Raw genomic sequence first — 22,110 nt, 5'->3', positions numbered from 1 at the left:
CATAATAAATTAATCTTAAAATAATTTTTGTGTGGCAAAATCTGGACCACTCATTTAATAAAAATGTGTGACTGATATTGCATCTCATTTTTCAATTATCCTAAAAAATCTCCTAATTATCTGTTTGGAGCGGAGCATCCTGAAAGCTTGAGAAATTGAGTTAAAGGGTAATTTGGTCAGTTTATAACTATTGAGAGAAATAAAAAAGGAAAAAGGGAAAAAATAAAATAATAGTATAAAAAACTTAAAAATTTTTATTCTGAAAGATAAATTTATCATAATGTAATTATAAATCTCAACTAGAATTACATCTATAAATTTCTGGTATTTCGAAAAAGAAAACAAAGCTTCGACTTCTTATAAAAGTGAACGCCGCCGCCGTAGCAATTGCCGTTATTATTATACCCCAATTCTCATAGCCGACCCTTCGACCTCAACTTCGGCGGTCGAGATTATGGCGGCTACTAATCAGCTCAATGTGGACTACCGGCCGTCGTGGGGATCTCGGAGCGTCGAGTGTTTCGAAAAACTCGAGCAAATTGGGGAAGGGACTTATGGGTGAGTCCAAAGTTTCCCCCTTTTCTCTAAATTTTCCGTTTTATTGAATAAATTCGATTTTTAAAGTGGCTGTTATTAATTTGTCTGTTATTTGTTTCAAATATGCGTGATTTTTGTATAGGGTTGGTGTGAATTTGATTAGGCATTCAATTGCTTCTTTTTGTATCTCCTTAATATCAGGGTGTTCTAAATTTGTGCTGGAGAGAGTTGTTGGTTGCAGCTATTGAATTTTGCTATTCCTCTATTAGCTACTCCAGTTGCAATTTTTTTTTTTGCTTTCTAGGTTGGAGATTGGTAGTTTATCACTATTCCTTGTTTTGTGCTGCTGCTCAAACAAATATTTCTGATGTGAAGGAGATATTTCTCCCCCATAGCCCGTATGATAGGGCATTCTCAATGGTATTAGGGTCATTTAGAAAAACAATGTTCGTCTTAGACTCTTCGAGCTTGTACACCCTTGGTTAACGTGCTTCCATGCATAAATCTTTAGCAGAAAGTAAACCTGCCTCATAGAGCTTCTATTTAAAAGATCAAGTTGTTAGATACTTAGAATAGGTAGTCATCCAACAAATAAATGTTTTGATGATGTTGATTGGTGGTTTTGTTGTAATGGTACTTATGATAAGTTGAACTGAATTGGATTTTCCTACGAATTTTGAAGCAAGGTTGTTAAACTCCTACTTTTAAATAAGTGAACCTCATACTTGAATTGAATTTCATACATTTAATACAACTATGAAGTGATCTATGAAGAATGTTATTATGAATGCTTTTGTTTGTATGATATGAAAAATGGCCTTTTGCAAGTGTATTTGTATGCCTCGTAATTGATTTATTTTTTCTTCTATTTATTGTGCGGAGAATGATAACATGGTTTGGATATTATTAAGATGGAGTTATGAGTCTTATCCTACTCTTTCTACTGACATTTTTTAAAGGACATTTTTTTGTTTATGTTCTGTTTCTTTTTCCTCCCTCAGTCAAGTATATATGGCCAAAGAAAAGAGAACTGGAGAGATTGTCGCATTGAAAAAGATACGAATGGATAATGAAAAAGAGGGGGTATAGCTCTTCTCGGCAGTCATTGCCTATCTTTAAAAATATTCTGAACTTGACATTGGAAATGCCAATAGCTGTTTCTTTCATAAAATATTTTACATTATTTTCCCATCACTTCAGTTTCCCATCACTGCGATCCGAGAAATAAAAATTCTAAAGAAGCTACAGCATGAAAATGTTATTCACTTGAAAGAGATAGTGACATCTCCTGGTACATTTTTCTTGAAATTTACTTCTAACTTCACCTGATATGCCAATCCTCATTTTGAACTCATTCTGGTTGCTTTATATAGGTCGGGAGACCAACGAACAGGTACAGCCAGGTAATAACACCTAAGTCTCTGCTCTGTGTTGATGGGAGCTCCTAGCTCTCCTGCTATTGATATCGAACTCCAATATTACACCTTTTTATAACTGCAGATGCAGAGAACAATAAGTACAAAGGAAGCATTTATATGGTGTTTGAATACATGGATCACGACTTAACTGGCCTTGCAGATCGTCCTGGACTAAGATTTACTGTCCCACAAATAAAAGTACTGCAAGCTTTCTCGAGACTTTTATTATTTGCCCTTCCATGTTCAGTGAATTTCAGCCAGTGGAGAATTTACTATATATTGTTTTGTAGTGTTACATGAAGCAACTACTCACAGGTCTTCATTACTGCCATGTTAATCAAGTCCTTCACAGGGACATAAAAGGTTTGAATGTGTGTTATGGGTAATACTGAAAATTAAAATTGTGTGAGTGGTCAAAATTTGATTGTACCTCACTGCAGGGTCCAATCTTCTTATTGATAATGAGGGAAACCTAAAGCTTGCAGATTTTGGACTTGCACGTTCCTTTTCTAATGACATTAATGCTAATCTTACAAATCGTGTTATTACATTGTGGTACAGGTATATCCTTTCTTCTTTGTCAAGCATAAGTCCTATTTTGTTCTGGTAGTAGTGATGACTCTGATTTTATCTGGTCTTTTTGCTGCTGATATGTAGACCTCCAGAGTTACTTCTTGGAGCTACAAAGTATGGTCCAGCTGTTGACATGTGGTCTGTAGGCTGTATATTTGCTGAGCTATTGTATGGAAAACCGATCTTACCGGGAAAGAATGAGGTTAGGATTATCTATGGACCTTGTGGCAAAGTTTCTTATGCTTATTTTACTCCCCTTGATCTTGAAAATGTTTTGTGTGGATTGTTTGCATATGACCTTGCACAGTTGCAGCATACCATATAATATTAGAAGAAAGGCGATTCTCACAAACTGTTTGATACAAGTACTCAACGTATTACAGCAGTAACCAGTTAGTGTAGATGAAAAAGAAAAGTATTAAGTTATAACAGAGTTATTTCTCTACCTCCTTGAGAAGAACATATGTAGAACTTATATATCCTTGTGTAAGCATCTCGTTTTCTAGTTATTTGGAAACACTGCTCACTTTTCCTGAGGAAGTTGAGAAATAGGAGTAGAAACATGGGAAAGAAAACGTGAAGGGGGGTGATTTCAATGTCTTGTTTCTTTCAGAAGCGATTCATGGTAATCAGGTGTACCTTTGAGTCATTGTCAAAATTTAACGTGATTGTATCGATTTTTCTGTATAGAATATGATTGAGTTAGACTTGAGCATGGCTTATGGACATTCTTGGTGTTGTTCATCGTGGATTTCCTGATTTTACTGGTGTTTAGTGAGCTTAGGGGCTTCTTGGTATGATGGAATGAAATGGTGGAATGGAATGTGATTCCTACTTCCGTTCTATTCATTTGCTTGGTGTGATGGAATGAATGAGTGAATGGATGAAAATGCAAAGGAAATCCAAGGAAATTGACATTCCATTCGTATCTTCATTCCATTCCACCCTCATTCCATTCCATCATACCAAGCATGACCTTAGTATCATCTTTGTATTCACTCCTATTGCAGCCCGAACAGTTGAATAAAATATTTGAGCTTTGTGGAACCCCTGATGAGTTGATATGGCCTGGTGTTTCGAAGATTCCTTGGTATAACAAATTTAAGCCCACTCGTCCGATGAAAAAGCGAATTCGGGAGCTCTTTAGACAGTTGAGTACTGAAGCCAAGTTTTGTTATGTGGTGTTATTTCCGAGTACTCTATTATTGTTTAGGGTTTACTGAATGATCATTCGCTGTGCAGTTTCGACCGACATGCTTTGGACTTGCTAGAGAAAATGCTAGTTCTTGATCCTGCTCAGGTATATTCCTCATCTAGTAATGTTTTTTTCTTCTGCTACGAACAATTTGTTATGATGGAACTGAGAGATTGGAAGCACAACCAAAAGTATTACTATGAGAAAAAAAGTGAGTTGAAATAAGGAGGTCCTCAAAAGTCAGAATTGAGAAATCTTGCCCTAGCCATCTGTCGCTCAACTTATTAAGTAATCCCTCCGTCCCACCATAAGCGATTTGTATTCCTTATTGGGACGTCTCACCGCCATTTCCTTTCTTAGCAAAAAATAACATCTTTCCTCTCTCGTACTCTAATTCTATAATTTATTCTTTCGCCAACTGTATTGTCTTCTCTCTACACACTTTATTAAGGGAGCACTTCTTACAACTGCTCCAACTCATAAGTAAAACTGCCCACTGGACTAGGACAGAAATTGATCAAAGCGATGAACTAAAATAAATTACTAAATAAACTTGCTCGTGCAGCAAGAAGATATAATCTTGCGACTGTTACATGCCACTTGTTACCATAGTTCTTGAGTTACTACTATTAGAGCCCTTGTCTCATTTTCTTCTCTTTTTCTGCGTCTCTTTATATCTCACAGAGAATCTCTGCAAAGGATGCTTTAGATGCTGAATATTTCTGGACTGATCCCTTACCTTGTGACCCAAAAAGGTATGCTCGATAAAACTTTCTTGATATTACGTTGGGATGTATCTGAAAAATGTATTACATTTCGATTAAGATGTTTGATTTGAGAAATGATTCCATGGTCCATATAACCAAGATTATTCCAAAGTGAGCCATAAAACCGTTAATACAAGTTTCTTGACTGTGCAGTTTGCCAAAATACGAATCATCACACGAATTCCAAACAAAGAAGAAGAGACAGCAACAACGACAGAACGATGAAAATACAAAACGGCAGAAGGTGCAGCATCCACAACAACATGCTCGCTTGCCCCCTATCCAACAATCTGGACAGTCCCATCCACAGCACTGGAACGGCTCCGGTCATCAGATGAACAACAACTCTCAGATGGCAATGAATGGTGCGCCTAGTCATCAACAATACGTAAAGCCACGCGGCCCACCAGCAGGTCCCAGTAGATACCCTTCAGGCGGGGCTGGTGGAGGCGGTGGTGGTGGTGGTGGTTACTACCAAGATCGTGGAGGATACAGTAGTGCCCCATTCCCCTCACAAGGGCGAGGACCCCCACCGTATCCTGGAAACACAGCTCCCTCAAACGGCCCCCGGGGGGCAGCTGGTGGTTACGGGGCTCCTCCTAACTACTCACAAAGCGGTCAATATGGCGGAAGGGGTCAGAATCCCATGGGTGGCAACAGAAACCAGCAATATGGCTGGCAGCAATAGTAAAAACAAGTAGCCGTTACTTCATACACGCGTAATTTCATTCACAGACGATGTGGAGGATCTGGTGCCTCCATTGGATACAGTTCTACAAATTGTTACTAGGCTTTGTATATCTAGTGATTCTTGTTGATTAATTGGTATAGATTGTCTCAAGAATGAGTGGGGTGATTGGTATATGTTGGGATTCTGTTCTCTTTAACTAGAGATGGATTTTTGAATTTCAACATGTAACAGATCAATTTTAAATTAATAATGTTGTTAGATTAAGAACAGCTTTACATAGTTTCTGGGCTGAACACACTTGTCATATCTAAATGCATCTGCTGCTGTGGGCAAAACATATGTTTAGCTCTCTTACAACATCATGCATTGTTTGAAGCCCGATGGAGTATGAGATTTGCTATCCATAGGAGAGTTCAGGTCGAACGTCTCGCCACTGTTGCTTGTTGCTGCTCTAGTTCCCCAAGACATTGATCTTCGCTCTCTTGGGGCCATCCAAATTTGAACCACATGAGAACTTCGGATGGTTCTGAACAATGATGTAGACGTCATCGTACTTGGACTCTCTTTGTTCTTCATTGAAGAACGCCTGATGAGAAGACTTCTCGTGAATATTGTCAGCATTTTCTCAAGTTGGCCAGGTTTTCTGAAACAGTGTTGATGATACCATCATATTTGGCAACATCCATTTGGGCCCGCCCTCGATGCATGCAAAGATTGTCCCCAGTCGCGCTCTCACGCCCAGCTGGATTTGTTCGTGTTGTACATGTCAGCAATTCTTTCCTAAAACTTCTTCACCTTCTGACCGGAACTGACAACTGGTTCCCTGAAATGACGACGTAGCACCTAGCAACCACCTTCTTCATTCCCTTTGCCTTTGCCCTTGCCCCTCGCTTGTGAACCAGATCCGACACCCGGAGGGAGCTACTGGCTACATTGCTGATGCCTTAATTAATTTTATCTAAGCATGTCAAGAAATGTAAGTTTAAGCAAGCAACCGAAACCAAAAATCAGCCTCTTGACTTTAATTTATTATGGATGTGGTGGTAACACAAACTCAATCTTGTGTATAATTCGATTTGGAGTAAATTAAAATAACACATATGTCAAAATCTTGTTATGTTTCATAAGTGTAAGCCAATCTGTTTTCCAAAAACCTGCACAACTCTGTATCCTCAATGAGAATTACCCTACACAACAAACATTCAAGACTTCCAAACATTTTCACTTCTACCCATCCTAGCATGCGCACCCTCCGCCTTGCTGCTCATTTTGGCCCCCGTTTGCAGTCGCCTTCAAGTTCACATCCACCATATCATCATGCTTCGCGGAGGAGAGCGCCTCCATCCCCGGCAGCGCTGCAGCTATCTTCCGGAATAGTGGCTGCCAACACAACAATTTCATTCAAGGCATATATATTCAATTATGTTATACTCCTAACTAGATCATGATACCTTTATATTGAAACCGGCTTTAGCACTAGTTTCTACGAACATGACTCCGGATTCACGAGCCTTGATATCGCCTTCTTCAATTGAAACTTGCCTAGGAAAAAGCAAAATATAGATTTTTTTTTCTCTTTTCTAGAAAAAATGTGATTTAACATGTTGGTGTCCTTACCGTTTTTCGACAAGATCAGTTTTATTTCCGACAAGAACGATGATCACATCACCACCACGTTCTGTTCTTACTTCCTCAATCCACTTTGAAGTGTTCAAAAATGACTGTCTGTCTGCATATATATACATATAAGTTATTTTTTAATAATCAATCATGAAACATACAATTATGCAAAGTAAACCAAGAATTGCTTACTAGCAACATCGTAGGCAATCACAGCTACCGAAGAATCCCTAATGTAGCTCGGAATTAGACTTCTAAATCTTTCTTGTCCAGCGGTATCCCTATAATTTATACGTCGCGTTTTAGTAATTTCATACGCCGTGTTTTATAATTATGTAGAAATGACATGATAGATGATCCATTGTTTTATAAAATCTTCATTACAATTTAAATAAACATCCATTACCAAAGCTGCAAGCGAACTGTTCGATCTTCAAGGTACATTGTTTTGGACAAGAAATCTATTCCAATTGTAGCCTACATGCATATATATAAAAATCACATCAAAACAATTTATAAATAAAAAACATACAAATTTAATTATGTCACCACCATCGCTAGTGCATGATTTATAAAATTTTGACATTACATATCAAATGGATGTGGAATTTGTGTATATACCTGATAGGTTGTATCGAATTTATCGTACATGAAACGGGTGATGATGCTGGTTTTTCCGACCGACTGATCGCCCAAAAACACGAGCTTGTATTTTGCTAATGGTGACACCACCGCCATTACTCTCCCTCTCTACAATACAACAATATGAATGTTGATGACGATGATGAATACGAGATCTGGATCAAGATGGAGAAATTTAAGGAGAGAGAACAATGTGACAACGTAGAATGGGTGGATGAATGGTCTGATTTTTGTGAAACGAGTTTTACACGTACAACAAATGCTCTTTTTGTAAGTAGCATTTCATTTTCAATTTCAATGTTATTCATGACATATGTTTGTGGCTATTGATGCTTACTCAATTATGTTACTTATATTTTCTTCGTATCTAATTAATGCATTATATCATCAAGAAAAAATCAATATTATATTCCAACACTCATGGATGGTATTTATAGAAATATTGATTAATACCACGATCTTAATCAATACTGACTTACCATTCAAATTCAGATTACCATAATCGAGACACCTTTGAAAGTTTTTAAGATATCATATAGCTTGATGATAGCTGAATATAACTAATTTGGACAAAAGAATATCTGTTTGGTTTACAAACTAAAATTTCGTTATATCACATCGAATCTAATTTGGACAAAAGAATATTTCAGAAACCTGGTGCCATCGAAACTCTGGATCCAAATCTCATCCAAATAGTACTGGGTTGGGATTGCGCATATGGAAGAAAGAGAAAAAATATTTATTTAAAAATTATATTATCGTGGATTAAAAGAAGCTCATGTATAAGATGCTCTTAAGCACTGATATGTTAATAGGTCTATCACTTACACCATGGCTTAACATTGTTTTTCCTAAATTTGGCTCCAAAATATAGACTTTGTTTTTTGTAGTGTGTGCATTCTTTGGTTATAAAAGTGTCCACAATAGTTTGGCCACTTCAAGGCCAAGTCACATTTTTTTGTCCACAGCCAAAAAAAAAAAAACTTGTCCACCTCAATAGTAGACAAATCACAGTCACAAATCACATTATTTTTTTCGGTTGTTGGCACAACGCACATTATTTTATCTCAAATCACACATTATTTTATCCCAAAAAAAACCGAAAAAATCAAACACAAAAAAAGTTTTTGCGGCAGCCGCGGCCACCGGAGTCCGGCAATAGTGAGCCGCGGGCTGGGCCGCGGCGCCCCTCCATGAGCCGTGTCCTAGTTGGCCCGCCCATGTCCACCACCCCCGCCGTGGCCCTCCGTTTCCTCAGCTATAGGGAGCCGCGGCTCCCTATTGTGGATGCTCTAAGTGGTCAAAACTTGTGACCATCTCATATTGAAGACACAAATCACTATAGTTAGTAGAATAAAACTAAGGGGGTATTCGGTTGCCAAGATTAAATCTCATGATTAAATATGTATTATGTTTGGTTCATAAGATTGAACCCTACAACTTAATCTTACCTAATAGTACTACTATAGTAGTATTCACTAAGCCACCCAAATATGAATGAGACTCGTCACAACTCAGACGCAACATTCCTTGTGTCCATACAAACACATTTTGGTCCCTTTTAGTCCAAAATCTAAGTGACACTGAATCTTATGAACCTGTTCAAGAAATCCCACCTCAACAACCTCCTTTAATGGCACAACTTCCTTCATCCACAAACTTCCTTCTCACACATTAACTCACTCCTTGCCCCACTCCTTCAACTTACTCACCTCTTTGTCGATAAAACACGATAAGCATCATCACTAGTGGGTGCAGCAACGGCCGAAAGAAGATGGAAATTTCTACGGAACAGACCCTAGCAAGCAACTCGGATGGTATCACCTCAGAAGAGGACCGGCGGGTAATAGTTCCCTCAAAATTCATTGCAGAAGGAGCAGACTCTGGTTTTGAGAAGAAAGAACATTCATGGTAACCTCTCTGTGATCCCATTATTCTCATCAGACACAGAAACAGCATGAATATAACTGTGATTAGATCTACCCAACCGTTTTATACTCTTACACATATTTGCTGCTCAACATGTTTCATCCACGGCTCTAACTCAGCCACGTGGTTCTACTTGCGCAGGCTTGCCATGTCTCAGATTCCAACAGATCTGTCAATTCAAGTTCAAGAAATCACCTTCTACGTTCACAAGGTACTTTACACAGACAACATATTTGCAACTAGACAAGTAGATAATAGAAAAAAACACCATGCTTCAAAGCTTTTTTTAAAATAACAAAACTCCAAAACTCAAGCAAATATGGTAATTGCAAGTAATGAAAGCGAAAAATCATGAAGACGTCAACCAAAAAGAATAGAATTACAATGGCAATAAGCATTTTCATGATTGAATGTTACCTCATCAATACCTTCCTGAAACAGTATCCACTGATCTCCAAGTGCGGCTACTTCAGCCGAATAGAGCTCCGGCCCCAGATTTCAGATGCATGCTGCGATCTCAAGCTTGATAACTTTCCTGGTGGTGCAGAAACATTTGAAATCATATTGAAATTCTGCTACGGCCTCCCTATAAGTTTGAACGTAAGTAACGTAGCAGCCCTAAGATGTGCATCAGAGTTTCTTGAAATGACAGAGGCACTGGAAGATGGAAACCTGATCTCCAAGACTGAAGCTTTCTTTACATTTGTAGTCCTCTCTTCATGGGGAGACTCCATTGCCGTCCTCAAATCATGTGAAACACTGTCCCCGTGGACAGAGAACCTTCAAATTGTCCGAAGATGCTGCGACACAATAGCTTGGAAGATTACCGGAGAAACCTCAACAATAGGAGGGCTAGCAAATGGGGAAAAGTGGTGGTTCAATGATGTGAGCACTCTACGAATAGACTACTTCACGAGGATCATAACAGGACTCAAGGCAAAAGGGGTGAAACCTGAGATTATTGGTTCATGTATCATCCAATACAAGGAGTACTGGTTGCCAAGTACAGAGCCTGAGAGAGAAGCAGCTGGGAGCACTAACTATGGACGACGCGAGATGCAATGGAAAATCATAAGTGGAAGAAAGCAGGAAGAGGACATTGGACCAACAAAGGAGCAGCGGTTGATGGTGGAGAGCCTAGTAAGCTTACTACCTCCGGAGAAAGAAGCAGTCCCTTGTAAGTTCCTTCTGAAGATGCTAAAGATGGCATTACTCTACTCGGCATCCCCAGCAATAGTTTCAGAGCTTGAAAAACGAGCTGGTTTGGTGTTAGAAGGTGCAGATGTGAATGATCTTCTAATACCTAGTTATGCAGCAGGTGATCAAGGGAAGCTGGTAGAGTAAGTCACCGCCTGCTCCAATTCTCATTAAATTTTCAAATATAACAGGCTAAATGCAATCTTTTACCAAGTATTGGTAGCAACTGAGCCCAGTAAACAGGTTAATTATGATTTATCTTTTGACATATTGGCTCTTGCATAATTATCTGGTTGCTACAGTTCCACTGAAGAAAAAACTATGCACAACACAGAGATTGTGCAGAGGATTTTGGAATATTTTTTGATGTATGAACAGCAGCAGCTGCAACAACAGCATTCTGGACCATTGGCCATAAGCAAACTTCTAGACAGCTACCTAGCAGAAATTGCAAGAGATCCTAAGCTTCCAGTTACCAAGTTTCTGTTTTTAGCTCAGTCCTTGCCAGAAAATGCTCGGACAAGTGATGACGGCCTCTACAGAGCCATTGACACCTATCTCAAGGTTATCTACCATACAATTACTCCCCATGTTAAAACTCTCATCAAATAAACTGAGAATCAGTATTTTCTTTACAGACTCACCCATCACTACCAGATCACGAACGAAGGAGGCTATGCAAAGTCATGAATTGTGGGAAGCTTTCACTAGATGCATGTGCACATGCAGCACAAAATGATAGGCTGCCACTGAGAACCATGATTGAGGTAAATTTACATAATTTTCTTCAGCTACAAACACTTTTGATAAGTACTACAGCTCATCAGATATAGCAAACAAAACCATATTGAAGTCTACTATATATGCATTTGCACCTCAATATTTGTATGTATGACTGACAAAGAGATGGCACCCAGGTCTTATTCGCAGAGCAAATGAAAATAAGAGCGGCTATACAAGGAAGTGGTCAGACAGAAACTGCTGATAAATCGGATCTGGAGAGTAATGCATCAGCAACAAACAAAGAAGTCAACACCCTCAAAATAGAACTTGAGAAAGTGAAATTGCAAATGAGTGAACTGCAAAGTGATCGCTCAGAGTTACAGCAACAATATAAAAAGCAGAAACCCAAACAAAGGAACTCATCAGCTTGGAAAGTTGGGTGGCGGAAAATCAGAAAGTCTGCTCTTTTCAGTTTGAAAGCAGACGAGGAAGAAACTGATGAGAGCCGAAACAGACCTAAACAAACTCGCAGAAGTGGCTTACTCCGCAGGCGCAGGCAATCAGTATCATGAAATCATTAAATATATTTTCCCCAAACCTCCAGAACAGTCAGTACTAGAAATGGCAATTCATTTATAGCCAACTGGTTTAGTTAGGTTCACTAATAACTAGATAATGCCAAAGCTTGTAATTGTATTCCATGAGTTGTAAAATATTATAAGACTTAAACAGTAAGGCAAGATACTTTCGGTATTTCATGTTCTGACTCAAATATGAGTAATCTCCGATGGCTACCTCTCCAAATATGTTTCATCCATAGCATGCATCAGGTTGTAGATTGCTGTCCAAGGAAGAACTACGCAAATCCTGATGCAGCTTAGTTCCTAATTGTGTTGTGTCTAGACTCTAGAGAAGAGTTAAGAGAGTCGAACTAAGCACCCTACATGACCCTAAAACTACATCTAAGTTTATCCTTGCTCGGTAAACCGCACCCGCATGATACTGATGCTTGTTCCTCACATATTCAACACATTTCATCATAGGTTAACATGTTCACAACAACACATTTCATTAAAAATTAGTTGCTTGATGTTTAAACCCAAGCCATCACAAAAGTAATTCAAACTTACAGGCCTATAACATAAAACGTGGCATTCCAAGTTCATTTACACTTTGACTGAAAACGTGAGGGAATAAAATAAAGTTGAATAACTGAGTAAAACATAAAAGAAAGTTAAACAAGGTCTCTTGCATCTAGTGCCTTATATAAACTGCATGAGTTTGCATGAGTTTCTTAATAGCTCTTCAGAAGGGCAGATTCAGAAACCAAACTTCCAAGTTAAGCTACTTCATTATTTTCATAGACACTTTACTGTACATTTTCTTCACATTTGATGAATACTAAAATCAGAGACAATGTAACAATGGAAGTCCAAAAGTTGATACATTTCTTATACCTCGTTTTTACCACTATTTAGTTTTGATAATCTGGATCAGCGGTCTTCCATATTTTACAAGTGACAGTAGTGTTGCTTGTAGTATGAACCAACAATGTAAATGCCACTTAAATTTGAGACACAGAATGTGTAATTATCTGTTCTTGTCTAATTTAAGTTAGAATTGCATCTGGTATAAAGGTCTTCAATGGAATATGTTTGGCTAAACTTTCAAATGTTGGAAAATGACATAGAACAGCCGTCACTTGAATTTTGAAGATCAATGTTCTAGCTTGTTGCAGGTAAACTTAGTAAAAATTTAACATCAAAACATTCCAGTACGAATTATGACGAAAACAGTTGAGGCAAATGAAACTTATTTCATGAACACTATTACATATATCAAAACAGAATCCAGTAGTTCATATTCCTAAGAAATTGAAGGAAAACGAAAGGGGAAAATTCAATCCTGCGCACTTTAAAAACCCCATATAGAAATTCTGACAAACAATAGAAGAAACCGGAATCCCTATGCTACATTGTGCCAAAGACTAGTAGCATCCTATATTTCTCCTTATACTAAACCTTGAGAGCAAATAAAACACATTACCTCCTCCCAAAAGAGGTCATGCTGCTCCATGGAAACTTCACCTGAGCTCCGTCAGCCGCCTTCTGATCTGCGCCCTTCCTGCGACGCCCAAACGTCTGCCCCTCCGGCGTCTTATACCTCCGATTATCCCGCGCAGAGTCGAGCCAGTGCGACTTCTTCACAGCTTCCGGATCTTCGACAATGCTCGATTTCGACTGCTTCGTCTTCCTCTTCCTCTCCTCCTCGACAACCGGAATTGGGAAAAGCTCCGGATTGATCGATAGCGGGCTCCGAAGCGTGACGTAAGCCTTCTTGTAATCAGGCCTCGCGATCACTATCCCGCCGTATTTTTTCTTCTTTCCCTCCATATTAAGCGTCTGCACTTTCTCCACCTCGAATCCGTACAACGACTCCAGGACCCTCTTAATCTCGATCTGCGAAAAATTGATAGAAACATCAGTTAGAGAAACGAATTTTCCCCTTTTTTTAGAGTTGGAATTAGATACCTTAGAAGCTGAGGGGATTGTCTTCAGCGCAATTTCAGTAATATTGGTAAAAGATGAGGGCATGAGAAGTTTGATTGGAAGATTCGCGAAGTTTACAATTCTTCTCCCCAGTCGGCTTCCCATTTTTTTCAGCTGAGACGTTTTTCAACAGAGAAGCTTTAGGTCTCTCAGCAATGGCGGATTTCTGCTTCGCGAAATGAAGTGTGAGTGGAAGGGTTTATACTGGGCTTTTTATGTTACTACTTGTGATTGGGCCGTTTTGCGCTTTTAAAAAAGCGCTTAATGTTTACGCGTTTTTACTTGAAATTAAATCGAGCAAAGAAAAAAACCGTATATACACTCCCGTCTCTGCAACTCCACCACCACCGAATCTGCCGCGCTGCCATCTCCGCCTCCGGCCACCGACTATTTTCTCTCTGTCTGCTGTCTTCTCTAATTTCACAAGGTATCAGGTGCTTTCTCAATCTATTGTAAAAATTCATGAATTGTTTTCTTTCACTAACCTACAATTCTTACTTATCAGTAGAGGTTGAGCTTTTTAGACTGGTGTTATAAATGCGAAATTAATTTCCATAAAATTAATTTTTGAAATGACATGTTTGAATGGTAAACAGCTTGCTCTCAATTAGGTTTATTTTGACGAATGTTATACACCAGTATATTAAGCTTGAGTGGTTTTGTTGTCATTGTTCAGCTTTTGATTCAAAACTACATGAATCGGACATAGACGGTGATTGCGGAAGACAGTCATTGTTGGATTGAATTTGAAGAAGTAGAGAAATCGTTGCTTTGTCATCTAAATATACAGATACATAAGCTCAAGTAGGAGAATTACATTGGTCAGACAAGATGCCGCAAGTGAGGATTGTGGCTAGAAACTTTATGGATATGGTGGCATCCTTGCCTCCGGTGAAACTTGACAAGCTGTATGAAAATTCATTCATATGCGAAGCCATCTTGAGGTTATATTCTTACACACTATATCTGCTTAATATGTTCTATTTCATATTTGTTAAATCTTCGAATGATGTTGCTTTCGAGATCCATATGAACTAGAATTGTTGGTGCTATTCAAATATGTTTGATAGATGACCATAGTGAAGTTGATACTAATGCTTTTAATGGAGAATAGAGCATGGGTAAGAGACGGAGGGGTGGAGAGAGGATGCAAATCTAACCTTTTCAAAAGCTTTCAATACCTGCAAACTCTACTAGCCTTCAAAAGGAATCAAGGTTGTTTTCTGATTTAAATCTTGTTTGAACATTTCTGACCATTGAACTTTCAAAGACTATTTCCAATGTGACATGTCTACCACCTTTGGTCTAAAGCCTTGCTGTTGTTCCATGAGATCCCAAATTCATTTCTATACATAGGTTGTGTCACATGCATGCCCAACTTGCATGACTTTTTCCTGGAATTATTTGTGACTGCTTTGGTTGATTGAGTCTTTTATGTTTGAGCTCATTGATTAACCTTTTCAGTCTGTAAATTCAGTTATAAGTTGTCATGGTTCTGCGGATTTTACTATTAATATTGATTTTTCCTACTCTTCCACTCAGATCTTTGCCTCCACTAGCAAAAAAGTATGTGCTGCAGCTTCTGTATATAGAGGGTCCAGTATCTGCAAAGTGGCTGGAAGAATGGGTTCTTGCTGACGGTGCCTCGAAGCATAAAGTAGCTATAGACAGGCTGATTCAGCTGAGAGTCCTGACTGAAACTGTTGAACGGTAATATAGATATGTTCTCATTGTTATTTTCAATTTTATACTTAACTAGTTAGATTCTAGAAGTGCCTTGGCTTCAGATCAAATGTATTTAACTTTGCTTCGATCATCCTCAAGCATTATTTGGATTTCCTTTTTTCCGGTCCTGTGGCAGGAAGAAAGAAGCTACTTACCTATTTAATCCGCCATTTCAGCGAAATCTCCAGAAGCACATACTGCGTGGGTAAGCTTTTAAGTTTTAAACGAACTGCCTTTGTTTTATGCTTATATAAATTCTGAACATGGTAGACTCTTTGGATCCACAGTGGAGTTTCACCTAGGGAACCAATGCCGTCAAACGTCACTGTGAGGCTTCCCAGTACAGAGGAATTAGATGCCTATGCTGTCGAACAGTGGGAGGTGTGGGTTTTTGCTTATGTCTTGACAGTTGTCTCTGTTGTCATGCACTAATGCTCAGTGGATTATGTGGTAACTTACTGCTAAATTATCATAACCTCATAGATGGCATTCATTCTTGTTAAGTATTTTATGTTACTTGAAAGCTTTGTTGAATGCATTGCATGGGGTCCATTTAGACGATTTTTCCATTCTATGTCAATCTGTTGACCACTCATATTATGACTAACAAATTTGTGGAAAACCAGTTGTTTTTGCTGCACCTAATAAACTCTACCGAAGTGGAAAGGTCGATGAACATAAGCTCCTCAATGATGAAAGTGTTCCAGCATGGTCTTCTCAGTCAAAAGTACCCAATACTCACGTTTTTCATTAGTCTTCATATTTTACATCTTATTGTATGAAATATTAGCATTGGCTTTCAGAGATGATAAGGAACCTTCAAGATTGACGGAGAGCGGCTTCCAGTTTCTGGTACGAGCTAAATAGATTTACGTGGGGTTACTTGATGAAGCTATAATTGACAAATGCATGTAACAGCTGATGGACACGAATGCACAACTTTGGTACATAATTAGAGAATATATAACTAACTGTGAGGTATGTGGGTTATATTCTCTTTTTTTGTCTTTGGACCTGCATGATTCACCAACTTATGATATAATTCCAGTAGTTCTTATAAAAAGTTGTTTGGATGTTATCAATTTCTGCAGGAACAAGGTGTGGATACAGCTGACCTTATATCATTCCTGTTGGAGCTCAGTTTTCATGTTATGGGAAAGGTAATAGGTTGAGATTGTTTATGCTGTTATTCGTAATTATACTAGTGCTACAAACATGTCTAGTACTTCAAACAAAACCTATATATGCCAGATATTAGTTTACTTTTATCATTTTTTAAAAATTCAAGGATTCTCTAAGGTATATGTGAATTCAGTTGATCGTCCAATTCCCTACAACCGAAAGTAAATGCTACAGAGATGCAGCAGGTTCTGAATAAATGTTATCATTTTTGCAGGCATATAACCTAAACACTTTGTCAGATATACAGAGGACCATAGTAAAGGATCTTGTTGATTTGGGATTGGTAAAGCTCCAGCAGGTTGTACCTTAAGCTTATTTTGTTGTTTTTGTCGGAGTTTAGCTCCCACTGATCTTCTGTAATTCTGTTGGTTCAGGGCAGGAAGGAGAGTTGGTTTATTCCTACTAAACTAGCTACCAATCTCTCCATTAGCCTAGCAGATACGGCAACCAGAAAACAGGTGTGTTTCTGAGGATTTGCTGTTTGATACAATTGACCATCTTTGAATTCAGAAGATATCCTAGTCTGATTATGTATTCGCATATTATTCAAGGAGTGATACAGATCAAAATCCTACTTTACAGTGCTGAAGTTGCTGTAACATTTTCCTTCCCCTTGTTCTTTTTGAATTTTATCAGGGCTTTGTTGTCGTGGAAACAAACTTTCGGTTGTACGCATATTCAACATCTAAATTGCATGTTGAGATCTTGCGCTTGTTTGCAAGGTGTGCCATCCTCTTATCCTTCTTTCATATTAGTAAAGCTTACCATCAGGTCAAGTTTTCTTTTTGCAAATAATTTGCTTTGGTGCTCCCTTCTTCACCTTGATTTTCTGAAAAGTGAATTACATTTCTTTTCTTAAAAAAAGTTATCTCGTAGATATTGTTTGAAATGATCAAATCCATTCTTGCAAAATGCTGGTGTTTTTCACTTTCAATTGATTGTAGTCTTGCGCTGCAATTTACAGGGTCGAATACCAGCTACCTAACCTTATTGTTGGCGCTATCAACAAAGAGAGCTTGTATAAAGCATTTCTAAATGGCATTACCGCTGAGCAGGTAAGTATCACCTTCTAATATGCTATTTAGTCATCTTGCTATTTACAATTCAAGCTCTTTCGTATCGTTTCTTTCTTATATTATTGGGTTTTCATGTTTAGATAAGCAGTAGATATATCTTGCCTGCTTATGTTGTCATTTGAAACGATTCACAAAAAGGGTCGAATCCCAATAATTCTTTGATAATAGTACTTATATACCAATACTATAGGAAAGATGACAGGCCATGTATCCTTAATAACATAATAATTACCGAAGAAACTCAAGCAGATCATATTGGTAATTAGCCATTTACTTGTGCCTCTTTGTCACTAATCTTCGGATCAACTTAAATTCTTCGATGATTTGAGAATCTTATTCAGTGTATTCTACCATTTTCGTCTCTCATTTTTCTCACATGGTGAATGCAGATAGTGTCGTTTCTTCAGCAGAATGCTCATCCTCGAGTCGCGGAGAAGATACCTACTGTGCCCGAAAATGTCACTGATCAGGTATTTGATTTTCTCTGTATCATGTTCAGCTATATTATTCATGAAATTTTTAATTTTATTTTGCGTAACAGATTAGGTTATGGGAAGCAGATTTGAATAGAGTGGAGATGACGCCAGCACATCTCTATGATGAATTCCCATCAAGGGTATGTAGTAGCTTTTTGCACAAACACAAACACGAACAGGCATTCTCATACATTTATCCTACCCTTACTAGTACTACTACTACTACTCATGGCCTTCATCTTCCAGGACGTCTTCGAAGCCGCCTGCGACTTTGCACGAGAATACGGGGGTTTACTGTGGGAAAACTCGAAGAAGATGCGGCTCGTCGTCAAGGGAGAAATCTTCACGCAGATGAAAGAATTCCTGCGCCGGCAGAAGCAATAGTTACTCTATAGAAACTTCAACTGGGAAATTTCTTCATCCCAAAATCCAAGGAAGCTGGGGATCTCACAATTAATAATACATGCTTCCTTCCATGTCTATTTATTTCCAGTAAACAGTTCACACCAATTTTAACGCTAAATTTAGTTGTAAGAAGTCAAGAAACACCAAAAATATAACACAATTGTGCAAAATATTGCAGTTTAATTAGCAAAAACAAACATGTATTCTATACACAGCTTATTTTATTTGGAAACATTATACTCCCTTTATCTTCCATTAAATATCTCATTTCACTTTTACTTTTTGACAAGTGGACCATTCTATGTTTCACTAACTCATTCCATTCACATTTTATTACTCCCTCTGTTTCATAGTAATAGAGTTATTTTTTTTTATAGTAAAAGTCAACACATTTCTCCACACCTATTTACTCTCTCTTACTTTGTTCTCTCTTCATCTCTCTAACTTTTTCATTTTCTACTTTATTCTCCCTTTACTTAACTCACCTAACACAATTTTCTTAATCTTCGTGCCGAAAAGGAACGTCTCCATTACTATGGAACGGAGGGAGTATAAAACAATACCACGAATTTTTTTTATCCACTTTACTTAATAAAAAAATTAACAAGTGCAATAATTTGCATGGTTGCCAGTGGCTTTCAATGTACTAGAATTGTTAAATATAAATATTACTAGAACCAAAACAACAACTTGACTCTGTGGCCCAATGGATAAGGCGCTGGTCTACGGAACCAGAGATTCTGGGTTCGATCCCCAGCAGAGTCGAACTAACTTATTCAAATCTTTTACAATTTTTACTTTATTTTTAACTTGTTTACACTCTCTTCATTTACTTTTGTATGTCACGAAAATCTCAAATCTATTCTCTTTGTTACAAGAAAAACACATTAATATTAGTGCTGGCATGAAATCGTTTTGTTTCGGTAGAAAGTAAAATAAATAAGCAGGTCGAGGTGTCAAAAATTAGCTAACATGGCTCATCGGAAGTTTACATGGACTCTTCCTTCACATAATTAACAAATTTCGCAAACCATTACGATATAACGTAAAATATACTATAGTAACTCTCTTCAAAGTTACATGGAATGGATCATTAACATCCCATGATTAGAGAAACACAAGTCAAACATAATCCTAAGACAACACTTGCTACAACATCGAGTTACCTGACATTGAGATCAGATCTGGCTTCGTAGACCAAGGCGATGGCCAGCAGAAACGAGAACGAAACCCACAAGTTATATCAAACTAAAGCGATGCTGCTCTCACCACCAGGTGGTTTCCTGACACCACCAAAATAGTCTCTAGACTCAGCCTTGCCGTCCGAAAAGATATCATTTCCGCTCATTTCTTTCAACTTGGCCACGCTCAACGGCTTCTCAGCTGATCCCGGAGGAACGTCTCCCTTGAAAATGTTGTTTCCTGTCATCTCTGCAAACTTCTGGTCGTGAATTTTCTTTGACGACTTCACCACTGGTTCGTCTCCGAATAGTATGTTGCTCTGACCCCCTGCAGGCTGCCAGTATGCAAAAAACATGAAATTTTGGAGCAGAGACAAAGATTTTGATGATGGAATACAAACATACAACACTCACGTTAGAAACTATGACAGAAGTGCGTAGAGCTCGCGGTGCAGGTTCTCCCATATCTTTGTTTTCCTCTATTCCAGTAGCCCGTGCAGATGATCGAGCTGGAGCTTCGGAAGGAGGGCCAAAGATGTCAGTACCACTCAGTTCCTTCATTTGGCATCCGAGATTAGCTTCCTAGTCTGGCTCTCCGAATCACTTTCTGTCGTCCCACTCAGCTCACGCTGCTTTGCCACCCCAGGGACAGTGGTTGCCTTTTCAGGTGAAATCTCCTCTTCTGTGCTGAAGGAAATCTGACTTATCCCTATTGCAGCTTGCTAGTATTTAAAAAAGAAAACATTTTCAAGAAAAACAAGCCAATTCAATCTCCTGATGCATGCTCTGAAAAAAATTGTCAACATTCGAATACCTGCACAATGCATACTGATGTTCGGTTATTGAAATTACCATCAGATACTCCAGATTCTGTTGAACCATCTTCACTGTCACCGGCAAATATTTTGCTACCATTCATCTCCTTCAGTTTATAGCCGGAGCAAGGCTTCCTAGAAGCAGCAATGCGAATAGTGAGGTTAGCTAATCAACAACAAAATTGGAACTTATCGAGGAAAGGCATACACTGCGGAAAATCTCAAGAGACAGAAAGAACATATTTAACTATAGTTCAACTATTACAGCAACTTCATACACATATTATTTACAGCCAAGTCCTCTTAAACCTATCCAAACAAAGTCCTATCAAAATAGATAACTTGATAGTTGAAGTGTATCAACTCTTCAACTATAACAAAATAGTAGATCACTTGATTAACCGATGACAAGATCATACATAAATGTTAGATGTTCTTGATGGTTGAAGATCAGAATTTCATTTTGTTCGAGATCACTCCGAATTGCTATTTCATAAACCTATCCAAAACTTTCAAATATAAATCTGAGATATATCATTCATATTTGCCAACAGATTCATCTAAATTTGGTAAAAGTTAGAATCTGCAAGACTGCAATGTAAATTATTTCCATAATTCTAATTATTTCTTTAGCTAGTAGCTTTTCAAATAGACTAATGCATCTTCTTCGACAATTCAAGGAAACCTTAAAACTTCGCTGGCGAAATTATCAAAAGCAAATCTCAGTTATAAGTAATTCAAAAATCACTAGAATGGAGTACATTCCTACCTAGGCAATCAGACAAAATCAAATCCATAATTATTGGAGAATTACCTTTTATTGAGATTATGAGCTTCTTCATCAGTAATGTGACCGCCAAACAGCACCTTACCAACTCGATCCGGCGGCTGAAAATGATATAGAGAGAGTGAGGCATTGTGGCGCGGAAAGAATAGGTGATTTATAGGAGGTACCTGGTTAGCACGAGCGGTGTTGGAAGTGGAGGGAGACGGAGCTTCTGACCAAGTGAGCAGATCTGAAGTGGAAGTGTGAGACTTCCGAACAGGTGTTGCTCTCGACATTTCTCTTTCTCCTCTCCCTCAGCTTCTCTTCTTCTAAAATTGGAACTCGGAAGTTTAGTTTTTAGAGCATCCGCAATGGTAAATAGGCCAGCCATAGGCCAGCCATTCTCTCCCCTGCCACGTCAAACACTCAAAAAACCTCCTGCCACATCAGATTTAGGCCAGCCATAGGCCTGCCGCAATAAAAATAATTCAAAATACACTACATTTACGGTAATTAAATTTACGACACATATACGGGAAAAATAATCCATTCCATTAAAAAAAGTACAAATTTTTTTTTAAAAAAATACATGATTCTTTTCAAAAAAAAAGGGCTTCAACACACGGGCCCCGCCGATCTCTAC

At 38.3% G+C, this 22,110-nt stretch overlaps 5 protein-coding genes, 1 non-coding gene and 1 pseudogene across 12 annotated transcripts; 4 read left to right on the top strand and 3 right to left on the bottom strand.

Annotated features, from left to right (window-relative positions):
* Positions 1 to 32: 32 nt before the first annotated feature.
* LOC125220587 (cyclin-dependent kinase C-1-like) lies at positions 33 to 5,460 on the top strand. 3 transcript variants are annotated; one of them, XM_048122749.1, is made up of 12 exons: positions 33 to 558; positions 1,539 to 1,620; positions 1,738 to 1,828; positions 1,911 to 1,940; positions 2,038 to 2,153; positions 2,246 to 2,318; positions 2,396 to 2,516; positions 2,613 to 2,730; positions 3,611 to 3,678; positions 3,771 to 3,828; positions 4,408 to 4,478; positions 4,644 to 5,460. In XM_048122749.1, exons 1-12 carry the CDS (start codon positions 455 to 457, stop codon positions 5,176 to 5,178), a joined length of 1,467 nt encoding a protein of 488 aa, XP_047978706.1. In that variant the 5' UTR covers positions 33 to 454; the 3' UTR covers positions 5,179 to 5,460. The 3 variants fall into 3 exon arrangements, with proteins under 3 accessions (XP_047978706.1, XP_047978701.1, XP_047978714.1); XM_048122744.1 differs by having other exon boundaries at positions 35 to 558; positions 3,539 to 3,678; XM_048122757.1 differs by lacking the exons at positions 1,539 to 1,620; positions 1,738 to 1,828 and having other exon boundaries at positions 38 to 558; positions 3,539 to 3,678.
* Positions 5,461 to 6,156: 696 nt separating this feature from the next.
* On the bottom strand, positions 6,157 to 9,902 carry LOC125220623 (ras-related protein RABH1e-like). 4 transcript variants are annotated; one of them, XM_048122781.1, is made up of 8 exons: positions 9,156 to 9,217; positions 8,098 to 8,141; positions 7,423 to 7,551; positions 7,208 to 7,278; positions 6,994 to 7,082; positions 6,799 to 6,910; positions 6,633 to 6,723; positions 6,157 to 6,561 (listed from the first exon to the last, which is right to left on the bottom strand). In XM_048122781.1, exons 3-8 carry the CDS (start codon positions 7,537 to 7,539, stop codon positions 6,418 to 6,420), a joined length of 624 nt encoding a protein of 207 aa, XP_047978738.1. In that variant the 5' UTR covers positions 7,540 to 7,551; positions 8,098 to 8,141; positions 9,156 to 9,217; the 3' UTR covers positions 6,157 to 6,417. The 4 variants fall into 4 exon arrangements, 1 of the variants encoding a protein (XP_047978738.1); XR_007176348.1 differs by lacking the exons at positions 6,157 to 6,561; positions 6,633 to 6,723; positions 6,799 to 6,910; ... (2 more) ...; positions 7,423 to 7,551; positions 8,098 to 8,141 and adding exons at positions 8,441 to 8,760; positions 9,448 to 9,541; positions 9,790 to 9,902 and having other exon boundaries at positions 8,895 to 9,363; XR_007176349.1 differs by lacking the exons at positions 6,157 to 6,561; positions 6,633 to 6,723; positions 6,799 to 6,910; ... (2 more) ...; positions 7,423 to 7,551; positions 8,098 to 8,141 and adding exons at positions 8,441 to 8,760; positions 9,448 to 9,541; positions 9,790 to 9,902 and having other exon boundaries at positions 9,060 to 9,363.
* LOC125220580 (BTB/POZ domain-containing protein DOT3-like) lies at positions 9,218 to 12,050 on the top strand. Its single transcript, XM_048122738.1, has 6 exons — positions 9,218 to 9,354; positions 9,514 to 9,583; positions 9,814 to 10,712; positions 10,872 to 11,133; positions 11,208 to 11,336; positions 11,487 to 12,050. The coding sequence occupies exons 1-6, from the start codon at positions 9,218 to 9,220 to the stop codon at positions 11,862 to 11,864; spliced, it is 1,875 nt and encodes a 624-aa protein (XP_047978695.1). The 3' UTR covers positions 11,865 to 12,050.
* Positions 12,051 to 13,088: 1,038 nt separating this feature from the next.
* On the bottom strand, positions 13,089 to 14,039 carry LOC125220637. The gene is made up of 2 exons (XM_048122794.1): positions 13,824 to 14,039; positions 13,089 to 13,751 (listed from the first exon to the last, which is right to left on the bottom strand). The coding sequence occupies exons 1-2, from the start codon at positions 13,944 to 13,946 to the stop codon at positions 13,335 to 13,337; spliced, it is 540 nt and encodes a 179-aa protein (XP_047978751.1). The 5' UTR covers positions 13,947 to 14,039; the 3' UTR covers positions 13,089 to 13,334.
* Positions 14,040 to 14,136: 97 nt separating this feature from the next.
* On the top strand, positions 14,137 to 18,960 carry LOC125220609 (general transcription and DNA repair factor IIH subunit TFB2). Of its 2 annotated transcripts, none has more exons than XM_048122764.1 (16): positions 14,137 to 14,268; positions 14,518 to 14,785; positions 15,384 to 15,551; positions 15,703 to 15,771; positions 15,854 to 15,947; positions 16,193 to 16,293; positions 16,370 to 16,418; positions 16,485 to 16,544; positions 16,658 to 16,726; positions 16,963 to 17,046; positions 17,123 to 17,206; positions 17,385 to 17,470; positions 17,713 to 17,803; positions 18,214 to 18,294; positions 18,366 to 18,440; positions 18,547 to 18,960. In XM_048122764.1, the coding sequence occupies exons 2-16, from the start codon at positions 14,673 to 14,675 to the stop codon at positions 18,682 to 18,684; spliced, it is 1,362 nt and encodes a 453-aa protein (XP_047978721.1). In that variant the 5' UTR covers positions 14,137 to 14,268; positions 14,518 to 14,672; the 3' UTR covers positions 18,685 to 18,960. The 2 variants fall into 2 exon arrangements, with proteins under 2 accessions (XP_047978721.1, XP_047978729.1); XM_048122772.1 differs by having other exon boundaries at positions 14,165 to 14,275.
* A 437-nt stretch (positions 18,961 to 19,397) lies between these two features.
* Positions 19,398 to 19,470, top strand: TRNAR-ACG. The gene has a single exon. It is a non-coding gene; the product is annotated as a tRNA-Arg (tRNA).
* Positions 19,471 to 19,659: 189 nt separating this feature from the next.
* Positions 19,660 to 21,796, bottom strand: LOC125201731 (annotated as a pseudogene).
* Positions 21,797 to 22,110: the final 314 nt, after the last annotated feature.

The sequence above is a fragment of the Salvia hispanica genome, chromosome 1 (genome assembly GCF_023119035.1).
Source record: "Salvia hispanica cultivar TCC Black 2014 chromosome 1, UniMelb_Shisp_WGS_1.0, whole genome shotgun sequence".
NCBI lineage: Eukaryota > Viridiplantae > Streptophyta > Magnoliopsida > Lamiales > Lamiaceae > Salvia > Salvia hispanica.
The sequence above is the reverse complement of the archived record's forward strand: the minus strand, read 5'-3'. Positions and strand labels throughout refer to the sequence as shown.